Source organism: Calypte anna, chromosome 5A (assembly GCF_003957555.1).
Source record: "Calypte anna isolate BGI_N300 chromosome 5A, bCalAnn1_v1.p, whole genome shotgun sequence".
In the NCBI taxonomy this organism is placed as follows: domain Eukaryota; kingdom Metazoa; phylum Chordata; class Aves; order Apodiformes; family Trochilidae; genus Calypte; species Calypte anna.
In genome coordinates, this window is record NC_044251.1 from 13,000,878 (window position 1) to 13,018,981 (window position 18,104).

At 45.3% G+C, this 18,104-nt stretch overlaps 1 protein-coding gene across 3 annotated transcripts in view; it reads left to right on the forward strand.

Moving 5' to 3' along the window:
* MEIS2 (Meis homeobox 2) overlaps positions 1 to 1,697 on the forward strand; it is a 174,054-nt gene extending 172,357 nt beyond the window's left edge. For all 3 annotated transcript variants that reach the window (XM_030452047.1, XM_030452045.1, XM_030452046.1), the window contains one exon: positions 256 to 1,697. Coding sequence is in view for 2 of the 3 variants with exons in the window: in XM_030452045.1 (XP_030307905.1) it covers positions 256 to 542 (287 nt within the window). In the remaining variant the exon portion in view is untranslated. The remainder of the gene's footprint in view (positions 1 to 255) is intronic.
* Positions 1,698 to 18,104: the final 16,407 nt, after the last annotated feature.

Consider the following 18,104-nt stretch of genomic DNA (forward strand, 5'->3'; position numbering starts at 1 on the left):
ACACTTGCATTTTATGATACTCAGTTGAGCTCAATATTTAGTTCTGTTATGTGCATTATCCTGCTGAATGATCAAATTAAATGCAAACTAGAATTTGAATGTCTGCAAACATTGGCAAGAATCTGCAGCTAATTTTAGATGGAAGATTTGCAGTGTCTGTTGTTTTTCCTGTTCATTTTAGATGGGTAAATTGTAAATGTAAAAACACTGAGGAATCTGACCTGCTTTTTTTTTCCCCCCCTTTTTTTTGTCTAGGTTTGCAAGGCATGCCAGGGGACTACGTATCTCAGGGTGGTCCTATGGGTATGAGTATGGCACAGCCAAGTTACACTCCTCCCCAGATGACCCCACACCCTACTCAGTTCAGACATGGACCCCCAATCCATTCATATTTGCCAAGTCACCCCCATCACCCAGCCATGATGATGCACGGAGGACCCCCTACCCACCCTGGAATGACCATGTCAGCACAGAGCCCCACAATGTTAAATTCTGTAGACCCCAGTGTTGGTGGACAGGTTATGGACATTCATGCCCAATAGTATAAGGGAACTCAAGGGAAAAACAAAAACAAAACAAAAAACAAAAACTATTTTAAGACTTTTGAACTTTGACCAGATGTTGACACTTAATACGAAATTCCAGACAGCTGTGATTATTTTTTACTTTTTGTCATTTTTCATCAACAACAGAGGACCAACGAAACAAGAACAGAAATGTGAAATCATGGGCTCACTGAAATGAATATGTCCATGTACAGATCCTCTGGAAAAAAAAAAGACTCCAAGAGTTATAACTACTGTAGTATAAACATAGGAACTAAGTTAACTTGTACATTTCTGTTGATCACTCCGTTACGTTGCCTCAGATAGTTTTAGAAGAAAAAAAAATCCTTGTTTTCCACACTATGTGTGTTGTTCCCAAAAGAATGACTGTTTTGGTTCAGCAGTGAAGTCACTATCCATGAAAGACCTGTTTTGGCCAGTGAGAAAAGAACTACCCTGGAGATGAAGATGAAAAGTCTTGCTGGGTCTCTCATCACTCAGAAGACTGTTCCAAGAAGGCCTTGCCATTCCCTCGTTTTGTTCCTTCATAAAATGTGTCCTTTAGTTTCAAACAGATCTTTATAGTTTGTGCTTCATTAAGTCTCTCCCCATTCCTCCCCAATCTATTTTTTTTTTGGACTCTTCTTCAAAGAGCTTGCAGGTGAAGATTTAAAAGACAGAACAGAGAGAGCAGGAGCTTCTTCCAGTAGTTCTGAGCCTTGGCTTTGGACAAAACAAAACTAAAAGTTGGGCAGCTTTCCTCAATGAAAGAAGTTACTAACGGTCTTTGCACCAAACCTAGGACTTTATCATGAACTCAAAGCTTGGGAAAAAAAAGCAAGAGAATACTGTAACAAACTTCGTACAGAGTTCGGTCTATTAATTGTTTCATGTTAGATATTCTATGTGTTTACCTCAATTGAAAAAAAAAAAGAATGTTTTTGCTAGTATCAGATCTGCTGTGGAATTGGTATTGTATGTCCATGAATTCTTCCTTTCTCAGCACGTGTTCCTCACTAGAAGAAAATGCTGTTACCTTTAAGCTTTGTCAAAATTTACATTAAAATACTTGTATGAGGACTGTGACGTTATGTTTTAAAAAGAAAAAAGGTGTTAAGTCACAAAATGCGGTAATAAATATTTCATTTTTGATTTTTTGTTAGGCTTTTGTGTTTTTAATCATGCTTAGAAGATACTGAAGTTATCAGGAGAGATGTAAAATATATTTCTTGTCAGTGTTGAGAAGAAAAGTTGGAAAATCAGAAACAAGATTGTCATCAGCATTAATAGAATAATTGAATGAAAGAACATATGAGGTTATATATTTCTGATGATTATCAATATTATATTTATGACAGATTAAACAAAATTTGAAATATTCTCTCACCAGCTTGCACTTCATAGAGCTGTGTCAAGTCTATTTTCTATCTGTTAACAACATAGAAGCTGAGTTTGAGTTGTGAAGGCCCAGATAGGGACCAGTAATCCCGTGTGTGTTAAGTGTATGTGTATGTGCATCCATAACCACCACAGACCTTAACTCCAGCTATTTAGCTCAGAGGTGAAGGAGGACTGGAATGTCATAGTAGGTTCAGAAGTTTTAGGAGGAGAAAAGCAGCTTTGAATTTAATGAGAGTTTTACCTGTACAAGGACTGTATAATCTATTTTTTTAGATGTTTTTTTCTACTGTTCTTGTCTTCCCTTTTTTTTCAGAAGGAAAGCACCAGCTAATGAGGGAAAATGTTAATTTGGCATATTAATTAAACTAAAGGATAGTTTGAACTAGGAAGACATCATCATTGCTAAAAAGAGCTGTTTTTCCCTGCCTTCATTGTCCCTGCTGTTGTGGCAGTCAGAGCAGGATAGGGCCCAAAGAGCTGGGCAAAGCAATGGCTTTATTTCTGGGGAGGAAGGGAGTGGGAAAAGGCTTGTAATTGCTTTAACTTTCTAGGAAACAAACATCTGTAAATTTGTAACCCTTTTCCTTCTTCCTCCTCCTTGTCATTCCGACTGGCTGGGGTGTTATTAAAAACTTTGACTGACAACTGTTAACTTTGGAATGTGGAAAAGAGGCACAGCCTCGTAGTTAATGTTTAATTTCTGAGATGAGTAAATGGACCCACGCTGATGGCAACAGAAGGGAGGATGCCAGTAAAATGGGTGTGAGGATCTGTTTAGCAATCAGGTCCTGCTTTATGGGTGTCTTTTTAAGGCACTGATATGAAATTTAAAGGATAATAATTCATCACTTGGCTTAGATGTTTTCTCTTCTGGTTAAAACCACATCAGCCTATGAGTTGTGTAAGAAGAGGGCACCCTGGCTTCCTATTTCCAAATACTCTAGTTATTATGGATATGGAAAATATGAGGGCAAGATTGCTTGTGTTAGCACTTTAAAAGGGAGGGTTTTTCCATTTTTTCAAATCACTACTTATTTCCTTGGAGATCTTTGTTTACAGCTCAAGGAGAAATGTTATAAATGTTAAAAAAAAACCATAATGGTAGAAGGACAGGGGAAAATTTATCCATAGTATTTTATTTTGTTCATAACGAACTAAATATTTGCATTGTTGTGTTATCAGTTTGTTTGTTTGTTTGTTTCATTCCCTCACCCCACCCCCTTTTGGGGCTGTGCTCTCTGTGAAATCCAAGGTACAATAACGTGCAGAGATTTCTCCATCTGAGATTCACTGTTTAGTATGGAAGGTTCCGGTTTTGGTATTTTTAAGAACTGCTCAGCTGTCAAAAGCAACCAAAACGAGAATAATGTTTTGACAGCGGTATAGTGTTCAAGAAAATACTCTAGTCTGAATAAAAATTGCTTATGCTGTGGGAAACGAAGGGTAACAGAAGAAACACCTTTTGTTTACACACACATATGTTTATAATCCCGAATTTCCATTTCTCCGAGCGGGTCTGGGCTGGGAGTTGCAGTCACCACAAACGAGGGATTTTTCTTCCAGATTTTGCTGCTTTTAAGGCGAAGAGAGGAGGGAAGCGCACCTCCGCCAGCGCGGCCATCCGAGCCTGCCCGCAGCGGCAAAAGCGGGCACCGTCGGCCCGAAGAGGAGATGCCAGGCGGGGGCAGGGGCTCCCCCCCTTTCACTCATAGCCGCAGAGAGAGCGAGGGAGAGAAAATTGCCCCAGACCAGGTTTGCGAGGGCCGGCGGGCCGGGGAGGGGCCGGGGCCGGGGCCGGGCCGGGAAGGGGCGCGGCGGAGGCACCGTCTGGACCCGCGCTCCCGGACGGTGCCGCCGGCGGGCTGTGCCCGTCGCTCCCGCGGCTTCCCGAGGGCAGTGAGGGTCTCCCGGCGGTGCCTCTGCGGGGGCCGGTCCGGAGCAACTAGCCACACTACACCCCTGGTGCTTATCCCGCAAGGAAATCCCGTGGAGCCCGGGAAAATTCCCAAATCCGTTCCCCAGGCGGGGCCGCGTCCCCGTCCGCGCCATGCCCCGTCCCAGTCTCCGCGTTGCCCCGTGGAAGGGGCAGGAGGGGGCTCTACTCTGCGGAAGGTGGGGCTCCGCCCCACAAATCCCCTCTACCACGTCCTGGTGTTCAGTCGAGAGGGAGCGGTGCCGGCTTTTTAACTCTTCTGACAGCACTTTTGGAAAAATGAAACCTGATGGGGCTGCAGAAGAGATCCCGCTTCCAGGCTGGGGAAGCCCAGCATCTTTGAGCTGAGAAGGACGCTGTGAGATCAGAGGCGGGTGAGGGCAAGGTTTGCAGGCAGATTTTAATATTAATAGTTTTGGTGGCGAGAAATAGACAGACAGAAGGGAGGTTGCTCCTCTGGGCAGAGTTTCTGCGACAGTGATGATGGATGACCCCGCACAGCTAAACAACTCCTCCCCTTCATCCCCACACGGTGTCAAAGCTACTTTACTAGCAGTTTTAGGAATAAAATAAATAAACACCCTCAGCCCCTTCCTCGCATCGATTTATGGATCATTATGAATCAATTACCGCTCTCAATATTTTAGAATCTGCTTACATAAAAAGGGGTCTGCGGCCGGAAAAAAAAACTTTACCTTAGTAAGAAACATAATTTTCCTGTATAGCCCTGTGACTAAAATATCATTCCTAGTAATTCGGTTTTATCAATTTTCTAAGCTCCGCATCACTGGGGATGGGGTGGATATTGTAGGTGCGCATCTGCAAGAGCTACTTTTTAACTAGGGGCTCCCACAATGCGTGTGGAGAAAGAGCAGTGCATCCATATGGTAATTGCAACCTCATTGCTCAACACTTCCAGAGAAATGGGGAAAAAGAAGAAAAAAACACAAAAAAAGGGAAAAGGAGGGAGGGATAAAAAAAAAACACAAACCCCTCAAGCCTTAATGTGGTGCCGTGAGAGGGAGCGGGGCCAGGGTTGCGCGGGGCGCAGAGCGGAGCCTGGCTCGCTGGCTCCATGATATGGGAAGGAGGCTTCAGTGGGGACAGAAAGTGTGTGAAGTTGGATTTCTCTTGCTTTCTCTGTATTCTCCCATTTGCAGCAGTGTTTGAGGATCTCAAGGTGTTTCTATGGCTACCTTGTGTATGTGGGAGGGTCATATGTGGGGGTGCCCAAGAGAAAAGGCAGCTCTTGGGTGATCATTTATCAATGTCACCCACATAATGATTCTCTCTGCAGCCTTCTATTGATGAGGATAATTACATTAGCTCAGAGTGACTGATCAATGAAAAACCACCAAACAAAAACTTCTTTACTCTCCTATAATACCAAAAACCGATACAGAAATAAGATAGAAAGTGAGGGTGGGGTTTCCCTTTCCTTTCCATTTAGCAATGATTTTTTTTTTAACGAACAAGGAAAAATAGGGAAATTTTATCCGATTACTTTCCTTTTACAAGGAGGCTACCCTTTTATGAAAATGTTCTTTTAAACCTCTCGACATCACCCCTTGCCTGGTAAAGGCAAATCGTTATTTAGAATAGAAACTACTGTTTCTCCTCTGGATCCAAAATCCTTTGCTTTTGCGCTTGTGTTTTGTTATCCCGGGGGCAGGGGTGAAGGGGGAGGGAAGAGTACGGCAGTTTGGAACTGCGAAGAGAGAAAGGGAAGGCAAATAACTTTTCTTTCGCAATTGCAACTGTCTCTCTGTTTGTCAGGTTTTCTTTGTTTTTATCACTTCATAAAAAGTGGCTCTATTAAAAATGGAACGTGGCCTCCCTGAGATGCTGCTCTGTCGGTGAAAGTTTGCAATTAAATTACGGGTTCGTTCTTCCAGAGTTAAAAATCAATGTTTTCTCAATTAAAGGGAATTTTAATGCTTTTACTTGGGAGTTGTTAAGGACGCCGTAAATTTTATTGTAATGCCTCTAAGCTCCGGAGCCCTGCCAGTGGACAGGTTGATATTCATGTTGTTTTTGGGGGAAGAGGTTGTTGCTGGTTTTGTTCTCTCTCTAAAGGGCCTTCTTCAGAAAACTCAATCATTTTGAATAACTGCAAGACAAACTGATCCAAAGGAGGCGGGGGAGTCAAGGCTATTCCCCCTGCGCTCCCCTCTCCAGTGCGTACCGGCAGTCGGCTCCTCTCAGTCTCCCTCATTGCTTTTCCTCAGAGCGCAAGGCCGGTTATTCAGCTGGTTTTATGGAGAAATATTTCCATTTAGGAGCACAGGGCTCGACAAAGTCCCTCTCGGAGAACCCCGAGGGCGGCTGAGGGAGGGAGGCGGGACGCGGGTGGGCTGCCGGGGGCCGGTCTGGCCACTGCGGCCGCAGCTCTCGGGGCTGGGGACAGGGAGCTGCCTGCCCGACCCCACACACCCCGCGGGGCTGCCCGAAAGAGCTTTCCTTAAGCAGATGTAGTGCTAATAAAGGAATATGTCCGGTCCTGTTTGAAGACCTTACATGCCTGTAAGCATCTACTTATAGAAATGACTGCAAGTTAACACTGGGACACAAATACAAGCCGGAATAGGGATGGAAGAGGATTTTTTTTTTTCTTTTTTTTTCCCGTAGAATATTTTGTCTTTTCAATGCGTATGCCAAGTAAAATCCCCATCAGGAGGCTGATCCTGAACCCATTTACACGGGGTTAATTCCTCGAGCCACAGGAGAGTTCGTCCCCGGGCCGTGAGATCAGAAATAGGCCCCTACCGCCTGGTTTTGTCCGGAGCGTGCTTAAAATTCCTTAAATTAGCTCCATGAAGAACTAGTACAAACTCCTATGATTAAAGCGACTGTCAGATTCTTCTAGACTAGGAGAGAGAAAACGCAGAGTAGGATTTATTTATTATTTATACTATACTCCACCGTGAACAGTTGGAAGGGGAGGACTGGAGAGAGCGTTTGAAAAGGAGACAGAGAAAGCGAGAGAGATGCAACAAACACTCTGTGGTTCGGAACAAGCGACTTCATTTCTCTCCTCTCCGGAGCTCCCCATACAGCCGCCCCAGCTACGTTCCCCAAACCGGGGCCATGGTCTCCCCCCTCCCGCTCGCCACGCCGGCAATCAGCGTCCCGCATCACTTCGTTAACGACCCGACATTAGTAATCCGATCTCTCTGATTTTCACTGAAGTTTTGTATTGTTCTGCTTGAACCTGGTGCGTGGCACTAAGCACAAGCTAGTCCTTGGGAAGAAAAAAAAAAAAAAAAGAGGAGGGGGGGCTTTGCTTTCCACGCTCCGTCTTGTATCTGTGTTCAGAAGTGAAGGGCAAGAGAGAAAAACAAAGCCATAATCTTAGTTCTCACCGAGCAGATTTACTTTAGGACCTCTCTTTAATGGGGGCGGGGGACGGGGCAGCTCAGCATTTCTATTTGGCAGAGGAGAAGGTGAGGAGTCCGGGAGAATTATAATTTTTTTTTTTTTTCCCTGCGGCTCCGGCTCCCCAATTCGGAAACGTTTTCAAATCTATGAGCCTTGAATGGACAAATACTCGCTATTAATATGGGACATGGACGAGTGGAAAAAAAACTGAATGGAAACTGAGCGGCAGCTTTGGGAGAAACTAACGATGTGCTTCAGCTCTTGCCATTGCAGGGAAGGAGAGGGGGGGAAACCCCTTCTGATTAATAACTAGCAGGGTAATGTTGAGGGCTTTTTCTGCCCGATTGCCTTTTTGAATTAGAGCCGATTTCTTCACACTTCAATAGGGCCTGTCTCTTTTAAAATGACTGACAGATTTGTTTCTCCTTTTTTCTCTCCCTGAGACTTAATGATGTAAATTTTCTAATTAGTTAAATCACGTTGCTTAAAGGCCTTAATATTTACCGGGCAAGGAATGATAGCCGCGTTCGGATCTCTCGAAATAACCAGCGAAATATCATTAGGCTTTTTAAAGAGGGGGTGGGGAGGCTGGGAGAGAGAGAGAGAGAAGGGAGGGGTGGTTTGGGGAAATATCACGTAAAATGAGAGCTAAAGTTCAGCCCGGAGCTTCTTCCCTCCTTCTTCCCTCCCGCCCCGAACCCGCTTTTATTTTTCAATCAGCTAAGATTTAATTAGGAGCCTCCAGGCCGGACGATCTGATATTTTCTCATTAGTTTCCCATCAGTAATCTTGAGTGTTAGATTGGCTTTTAAAGGTTGTCAACATTTGACCAATTTTATCTTAAGGGAAAAAAAAAAAAAAAAAAAAAAAAAAAAAGAAAGAATAAGAAACCACCGCGGCTTTGGCTCCGGGACCTGAATCTGGAAAAATTAAATCCTGCCCGGATCGGGGGTAACTAACAGGCGAAAAGAATGCTGACAATTCGGGGCTGTATTTAACAACTCGCATCATGTTCGGTGCCCCCCCCCCCCCCCCCCCCCCCCCCCCCCCTTCCCCAGGCGCGCGCGCCCGCTCGCCCCCCGCGTGTTGCGCGCGCGCGCGTGTGTGTCCGCGTGTCCGTGGGCGGGCGCGAGGCGCGGCGGCGCGGGTTTGCCAGGCGCAACGTCGGAGCGCCCCCTGCTGGCCGCGCCCGGCACAGCCGGCGGAGGAGCCTTCCCGCCCCGCGCTGCGCGCTCCGCTGCGCCCTTCTCCCCTGCGCGCCTCTTCCCGCGCAACAAGGGGCGTGTGTGCGTGTGCGTGAGTGTGTGTGTGCGTGTGTGTGCGTGTGTGTGAGCCGGGGGGGGGGAGGGATGGGTGAGAGGAACGCACGTTGCGCGGAAGCGTGCTCACTCCCTCCCACCCCCCTCCGCCCCTGCCTTTTGGCCTGGGAGGGCGGTAATATAAACTGTTTACGAAACTGCCCCTTTCCTTTCTTTAAGAGCACAGATAGCACGGAGAGGGGAGGCCGATAAGGAGGAGAAACGCGCTTTTGTAGACCCTGCAGTTTACTCTGAGTTTCGCTTGCGAGTGGGGGTAGGGGGGTGGGTGGCGACCCCAGGCCCAGAGGTGCCACCACCCTAAATTGACTCCCGGCGCCCTGACTGCCCCCTGCGCGCATGGCCGCAGCCGCGGAGCGAAGCCTCTAGGGGTAGAGGGAATGAAGGGGGGGGGGGGAAGAGGGGGGAGGGAGAGAAAAGGGCAATAAACCACCGCCAAATGAGTTTCACATGACACCAGTAATTTATAGGTAAGCCCACGGTTTATGTTTACTGAAAACAAGACGGAAGGGTAAAAATCAACCGATCTGCTGTGATTTCACCCCAGACTTTTCCCCTCAGAGAGCCCAAGCTGTTCGGCAGCTTCCTCTGCCGGTCAACCCCCCCTGCCCCTCAGCACCGATCCCGCTACGAGACGCTGGAAGCCTGGTCCGACACCCCCACCGGAGCGAATGTTGGGCCGGGGGCGTCGGCCCGGGCCGTGGGGTGGGCAGAGAAGGCAGAACTCCACTCGGGAGCTGCGAATGCAAATCATAAATCGCCCGCCTTTAAAGAGGCTCCCCAGCTTTTTCGTACACGGGATGTAACAGTTACATATTTGTGGTCTAAAGGATTATTTTACCTATTAAAAAAATTTATACATATATATAAGATACATACATAAAAAGCACACAAAACCAACACTCAAATATGCCTCCGGTTCCGGCAGTTCAGGGCTCTGCCTAGAGAGTACAGCCAAAACAATGCTTTGCAGAAGATCTGGTTGGCTGGACCAGTGCATTTGTTGCTCACATTTATTTTCTTTTTAAAAATGTGAAAGTAAGGGGCTGGGGGAGAGTGGAAGAGAATATTAACCAGAATAGCAGAAAATACCTTTCTTGCGATAAAAGCAAGGGGAATCATCTGAACTGCAAAACCACGAGGCAAAGACCAAATAACAGTATTTGTAGGAAGGTATCAAAAAATACAGTGCTCTTAAATAAAAACAACAAATGCTTACTATTGTTGCAACAGCGCAGCTTAATAAAAAATTAGCCTTACTGACAGTCTTGTCAACATCTTAAGTAAATTATCATAGCGATGGTCTTTGGAGAAGAGAACCCACACTCCCTACTAAACACCTCCTATCATTAATCTTAAACCACTTGAAGATTATGATGGAAAGAATGGGATCAGTAACCATTATCATCTCAAATTGCTGTTAAAAACTCCTCTGTTTATTTTTGCAACCAAAGCGAATGTAACTGGGAAATGCAGAAAAGGGAAGAAAGGAAAACACAAGAAAGGCAAACACAAGAAAGGCAGAACAATTGAGGCGAATCCTGTTGCAACCTCGATGATAAACACATGGAAAAAGCTGTTACTGCTCTGTGGATTCCTGGAATTTGGGTAGACATTAGAAAAATAAACAAAGCGATGGCTCCGCACCAGTTCTGTAAAGCATCGGTACACTCAAGGAAAGGTAACTTCTTAAAAGTAATTGTATTTCCCTGAGTATTCTGTATTTGCCTCTATTGCATCGATCATTTTCTAAAGATCAGAACTATTAAAGAAGTGCTTTCCCCTTTCACTGTTCATATGTGAAAATAAAATAATTTTTACCCTTTCTTGCACGCATTTTTGTAGGCATTGTGTATTTTCCAAAAATCATCATTATAAATCTATAGTATTATTTTATGGGGACCCGAAACACTTGCTCAGAGTGAAATCTTTTCAGAAGACCTGTGATTTTTATCTGTCTGCTTTTTTAGTCTATCACCCCTTCTTGAAATGCGTTTTTACAGATGAAAAATAAAATACTTCCCCCCCACTTCCCCCTCCCCCCCCCGCTTGTTAAACTGCTTCCAGGATTTGGCAGAGAAGGGAGAATCTGCTGATTTAGGGACACTCGACCTGAAATGTTATCAGCGGATCCGTACACCTTCGATGAATCCAGAAATTGATGAGAGCTGTGCACACGTCTGAATACAACCAAACACAGGTTTTTGAAGTTATTTTTTCAAAATGTAGAAGTTTACACGAAGCCTTTAAACAGTACGATGCACCCCAACTGGCCCTTCTCTTCCCCCCCTTCCAAGTCAAAAGGAAGGGTGACATTAAACCAGGGTGCTGCACAATCAAATAACCCAAACAATTATTTTCCCCTAGCAGAGCTGCATCTTCCTGTTGTTCCCGCGGTGAATCATGTCAGCAGCGGTGTACCAGCGGCGGGGGCGGGCGGGATGCTCTTCCCCCGCCAGCGGGGGGGACGGGGGATTCGCTCCCGGCGGCAGGCGCGGCAGCGGCTCGGGGCGCTGAGCGGGGCGCGCAGGTAGCGCGTCAGGAGCGGGATGCGGAGCCGCGCTGCCTGCTCCCCCGCCGCGGCCCCGCAGTGACCCCAGCCCGGGGCTGCGGGGAGGTGAGGGGTGACTCTGCCAGCCAGCGCAGACCTGGCCCTTTTAAAGCCACAGCTAATCAGTCCTTTACTAAATTAAAAATATAGGAACCAGAGGGGAAGCAATTTCGTTGTAAAGAATTACCGTGCGCAACTCGGGGAACGAAATAGCATTGAAATGAGGACGGTGCTCTCTGCGACGAAGAGACTTGTCACCCTGGAGTTCGGCTAAAATAAACTATAAAATTATACGTACGCTACGCAGATCCGATAGATCTGCACGTGCGGGAGATTGTGTATCACACGCACACACAACAATAAAATAAGGTTGCCGAGTTGTTGAAAAACTTCAGCCACATAAACTATACAGCGGGATGATGGCTATAAGACACCGGGCACTGGGTGGTTAATTGCCCACCTAGCAAGACTCAGAATTTCATTCTAATATGGGAAGAGACTGAAGTGGAAAAAAAGTGATAAATTTTCCTGTCAATTCATTTGTCTTCGATTTCGAATTATTCTTTAATCTCCGCAATACATAGGGAACTCACTGTGGAATGGGAGTGTGTGTATGTGTGTGTATATGCACCATACACCTATACAATGTGTGTGTGGTGATGTAAAAGTGTGTATATTATCTGAGCACATGAACTGGCCCACAAACAGTGGAAAATGGTGGCAGTTTTATTTTTCCTCTTTAATTAGGAAATATTCCCTGATTGTCTTCACACCAATTACGTTTTAATAACTCTACAGAATCGGTAGAAAAAGAATAAATATCTTCTGCAAGCAATCTGCTATAAAGCAATTATTTTACTAGGACAATATGCAATTTCAAGTACAACAGAGCAATGGTCATGAATGAGACGCAAAGGAAGCCCCCGCAAAAAAACAGGCTAAGAGAGGAATGATTATATTTGACAGAGCATATACTTCAATACCTCGCAGGAAGAAATACCTAGCGTTGATAACATAGCTCTGTTACAGCTAGACTACACAGAAACTTTCCCTTTTCTAGTGTTTCAGGCAGCAAAATAGTGGTTTTAGGGGACTGCGAGCCCGTTTCCTGCCTGCTGATACAATTAATTTAGGTGCGGAGATCACAGATCCGAGAGAGAAGCAAATGATTGATTTCGCCAGAAAACGCTTTCCTGACGCAGCCCACGAGCAGCTGCCACCCAAGGCAGGTAAAGCCGCTGCCTGAAACTATTTTTAACTGAACAAAAGACAGAGCAAATATCTGACGTCAGGGAGCAGCATCCCAGGAGGAGGGGGGGTGGGGGCGGGCAGCTGTGCGTGGCTGCCGGGCTGCCCGCCCCTGCCCGCCCGCTGCCCGGCTCCGGAACCCGGCGCCCCCCGGCCCGCGGCCTCGCCCGCCCCCCGCTCCCGGAGGAGCGCGGCGGCAGCCTCCGGGAGAGGGAGCGGGGGGAGCTGCCGTCCGCCAAGGCCGGCGGAGGGCTGCGGCCGCAGGGATGCCGGAGAGGTGACAAAGAGCAGGGACGGCGCCTCTCGGGAAGGTCGGCGGCACCGCTCCAGCTGAAGCTGGTTTGCAACTTCTCCCTGTGGTTTTGCAGACGGGGGGTTGCTTTCATCCTAGGGTGCTGGGAGTTTCCTGCTTTTAGCTGCGAGGCACCCAAAGGCTCCAGGCACTCGGCAAGCGGCCACTGCCACCGGCAGGCTTGGCGTGGTGGCCCTGAGGGACCAGCACATGCGTCGGCTCGGGGTGACACCCTAAATCTCCCTCATCTCCGTGGACCAAACTTCGGCTCTGATGTGAATGTGAATAAACACGAGAAACGCTGATAAGTTCAGTGGTCAGGAGAAACGCACAGGGGTCGTGAAGACGACTGTCCCCTGACAAACTGCTCCTCTGCGCAGAGGTGGGGGCCCGGCCCCCAGGAGCCCGGGGGTGGCCCCTCTGGTCTCGGCAGGGAAAGTGCTGCCCCTCGTCTCTCTCTAATGACTGCCAACTTTAGAAATCCGCGAGAGAGCCACATTTTCTCTGGCTCACACACTCGCTCTTCGCCTTTTACCCCCTCTCGCCCGGCCCCTCAACACTCCCCTTCACCCCCAGCCTCCCCCGCCAGCGGCGGCACCGGGCGGCCTTGCCGGGGGGGATACTCCGAGGCCGGGTTTCCCCGCTCCCGCCGGTGCCAGCGCTAGGCTCTGCCCGACCAGGACGCCTGCAGCCGGCCAGGGCCGGGGGAAGTAGAGGGGGACCGAGCACCGGGGCCGGAGGCACCCTTCCCAGTGGGCGGTGTGGATTGCTGAGGGTGACTGCGAGCACGAAAAGCCGCAAGCCCCGGGCGACCTGTCAGTTCCGACGGCCTCCTCCCCTACTTCCCGCCTCGCCTCTCGCCAGAGTCAACACGAAGCTGCGATCCATTTGGGCGATTTAGTTAAAATAAATAAACCCGCGAAGATTCACTAGCTAGCGATGCATCATCGACCCGGAGGTTTATTAAGAGGCTCTTTACAGCCGCAGCTTCAGCCCGGCTGTAGCACAGAGGGTGGGTGAGTGGGTTAGGGGAGGCTGAGGGAGCCCTGCTTGCCCTGGTCCCTTCACAAGCAGCACCCCGGGCAGGGATCGGGTCCTCTCTCCGGGCTGGACAGCCGCCTTCTTGCCCCCCCCCATCCCCACCCAGCCCACGGGGAGGGGGGGAAAGCAGCCCACCCGACGGCTGCTGTAGAGCACTGTTACTCAATTTCTCTCTATATTTGAGGGAGGGAGAGGAGGGTCTGGAGACATTGTTGTCAGTGGCGATTGTTAACCCAAATAATAATAATAAAGAAAAATCGTTACAGCTGGGTGCTGGCTGAATATGGCAATTACTATTATTGCCAATCACGATTAGAAATAATTATCCTGAAAGAATGGAGGGTTCAGCTGCCAAGGTGTTTTGAATAAACGCTTTGAAATGCACAGCAAAATATTAGGTTCACACACAGGGGCAAGGGCAAACTTTCAGTTGCAGTAGCATGCGATGGAGATGTTGCCACGGGTGAGCTCTAGTTTACTTGTAAAGCTTCAATTTGTCATTTCTAACAGGTCCATTGCTGCTTTGCACCCACAACATCCTCCAAGGTGGCCCTCCCAAGTGTCTGTCCTGCTCGCTCCCCTGACCCTGCTCTCCCCTGGGTTCCCTGAGCACATGGGGTGGACAAAAACCTTCTCGAGGCTGTGGTGCACTCTGCTTTGGTCCCTTTATCTTAAATACAGATGAAGCAAGCAGATTACGAGGGATAGCATGGGTACCCGAGTGCAACTCGTTCTATTTACGCTGTACAACTCTGCACAGGCCCTCTCACTTTAGCCATTTGAAATGATGTGTAACTAGGAGGAAGTCACAGGTGACTGGCAAGTTTGACCTACTTAGCTCAATTATCCAAGTTTCATTTCCAAATTGTGTTCAATTTTATCTTCCAGCATCCCTCTAAATTAACTCAGAGAAAAAAAATTCAAATGAAAGCAGACAATTTAAGCCAATTCCTGTATACCATTATTTATTTGCAAAATCATTTTTGTGATATGTACTCCTCTTAATGGTTGTGGGATGCTAGATCTTTCCAAGCAGATTTACAAACCTAGCCATCAAATTATTTCAAAGGCAGGCCTATTAGGGACAAAAATAATTATGAACTTTCAGAAGCTTTGTAAGAAAATAAGTTTCTGAATGTTGTCTCTTTAAATTTTACTTAAGTTTTGGTTTTAATTTAAGCCTGAAGGCACAGTAGAGAGATATGCGGAGTCTAATAAGGAGTTTGGAAAATAATGTGCTGTAATCCAGTGCTGAGCTATTTCTCCATAAAATATGGATAAGGAATCAATTCATAAGCGCAAATATCTACTAGGGCTGAGTTTTAACATAACATTTCACATGAGCATTCTTACATGTATTATTAAGGAGATAACAAAAGTGCTTCAAATCAAGCCCTATACAGTCACATCTGGAAATGCTCTTTTCTGTCTAATTTTCATTTTTTCCCTCTTGAAAACAAATGTTAGAAGAAAAACTGGTCTGTCCCCTTGTATATTAACTGTTACCATCAGCTTTTAATCAGCAACATGTATAGTTAGATTTATAGAATCCATTCCATGTTGCCTCTTTTAGAGAACAGTAATATGAAGATAATGTCTTATTCATTTATAGAATATGATGTTAAAACCAAAACCACACACAAATAGTGTATACATCGCTTTATTCATATAGACAGGCATGTAGATACATAGACACAACATATATATACATGGAAACAAGTCATGGCCACGTGGTAGAAAACATAATAAAAAGGATCTGTGCATTTCACCAGATCCTAAGTCAGACATCATCAGATAACAAGTGGTCTATGGAAAATTAGTTTAAAATGTAACATAGCTCATTTCTATAGGTACTGAAACTTTAGCAAGCTTTGCTGTATGATGTTTAATCACTGTCAGTTTTAAAGGAAACTCTTTAGCCTTTTCAGCCTTTATTACTACTAAGTAATAAAGGGTTAATAAAAAAAGTCTCTGATATCTACTGATATATTTTATTAATATTGTATTTTTTTTATTTGAAAGGAAAAGAAAGCAAAGTATTTTCCAAACAGAAACAGTAAAGATTATTTAGAAAAGCATAACTGTTTCTTTTAAATACTCTGGAGTTTTCTGAACAACTCTGATTTACTCACATTCTTATCTTATGGTTTTTTTTCACTATTGTAAGTGGATATTCAAGCTAAATTGATGCTTTATGTATATGCTGTCTCAATTTGTAATACACTATTCACTGTAAGGAGATAATTTGGAAAAAAATACTAAAAAGAAGAAGCGATACCGCTGATAACAATTTACTTAAATTCACAAACCTTGAAATTGATACATCTCCTATCAATCATAGTCAGAAGCCACACTAAAACACATCCAACATATGTATATCAAAATCAGGACTAAAAAACCCACCCTATTTTGTTCAGTTGAAATGTCCTTGAACATGTTGTCATTTTATATGCTGGTATTACTGGGGCATTTTTACTATGGGTTAGCTTTCTCTGACAAACACATGCAAGACAGTAACCTTGCAAAATTAAAGTGCATGCCATTATACTGCATAGATGTTTGTTCTCACTAAGTTACTGACAATGAAATACTTATTAAATAATAATGAGATATTGACTTCTCTATTCTGTCGATATGAAGATCTGTTGATCTGTGAGGTTAATATTGATGAGGCAGAGTGAAGTAAACGTTTCATCAGGAGGGCAAATAAATCCTGATACTGGCATAAAATAATGAAACCCCCAACTTCGTATGTGCATTGAAACTAATCCTTTTTGTATTTATTTGGTATATGAGCCCCAGTTCAACCTATCAGCATGCGCAAGCTAATGCTGAAGTAAATCCTTGACACTACTTTCAGGAAACATATTCCAAAAATGTCTATCATAGGTAATTAAAACTAAGCTCAAATGATGCCAAGCACTTAGAGTCTTTAGTCATGCTGCATGTTCTGTTGCGAATGGCATATTTCCTTTAAGTATTACTGGAAGGCTCCACATACAACCTCAATATTCTTCACGTTAAGGGGATTTCTGTTTGAGCTGGAGGAACACTTTTTTTTTAATAGCATGAGCTCACTGTCAAAATATTATTTTTATTTGTTGTCTCATCAAAACGTGACGGAAAGTTCCCTCTCTTTACCCTCTGCCACGGAACACAATAGTGTACACATTTTGAACAATACAAAGAGCCATTTAACTTGATGGGTCTGGCAGAAGAAGCTACTTTCTTGTTCATTATTATTATCTTTAGATTTTCCTTCACTCTGTTTAAGGGAAGCTTAGAGCTGCTTTTTTTTAGAAGAATATTCCATCAGTCAGGTAGGTCTCATATTTTGACAGCATTATTTCAGCATGTTAGTTTTAATATATGGTACTTATACATGTAAGCAATCTGTGCAACTTGCTTCTGGCCTTTTGAAAAGAAATTAAAAAGATGGAACCAAACATGCAAGACAATAAGAGGCTGTACATTTTTGGATGCAAGCACCAAAAGATGCACTTGTCAGTTTTCCCCCTTTGATTATTAATTAAGACCTTGATCCTGCGATTAGATTTGCAGGGTCAAAACATGTGCAAAACAGCTCTCCCCATAGCATGACTGTTGGCAAGGGAAGAGCTCGGTCATAGAGAGCTTACTGTAAGGCAGTGACCTAAAAATCAAAACATTACTTCAGCTACCCTTGCTAGAGATGGCAGCCTGGTTACTAGGGCAGAAAAGCCCTTTTCAAAACCTCCTTCCTCTCACCTGTCTGTAGCAGAACTGTTGTTTCTCAGCAGGAAAAGCTGGTGTTTTCTCTGCATAGCTGTGACATCTTGTTGGTAGGACAGTGCAGGAAAAATCACATTATTCCTATTTGTGCTGCTCCTGTTCAGGAGGTGGAAGGTTGGCCATCTGCTGCTCCTTCCAGGATTCACACAGGGTTCTAATAACTTTTATTTTGTTGTTTGTAAAATGTGATGACTTTTGCCTGAGAAAGTTAACATAAATATTTTTTTTTGACCTCATGCTTTCTCGTCCTTCTCATATCCTTTTTTCCAGTGTATGTTCAGCAGAACACTCGTGCTGTTTTGGTTTTTTATTTGCACCTCAGGCCATGATGCTGTTTGAAGACTCCTGTCTCTGCAAATTCCTGCTTTCACCCAAATCTCTGTTACAGACAGTGGGGTTCTGTGTCCTTGTGTTGTGCCATGCTGTCTGCTTTGGATGGTTATTTAAATATTTTTATCCTTCCAAAGTCTGAGAAACTTTCTCCTACAATAATTTGAACAATTTCCTAGTTTCTGCTTAATGGTAGTCAGGTGGCAGAGTGTCTGGGAGCAATGCCTTTGCTCATGGGTACCTTGTTTTCTACAATCTGGTTGGATGTTCTTAAAAAAATCCTTCAAATGCACATGTC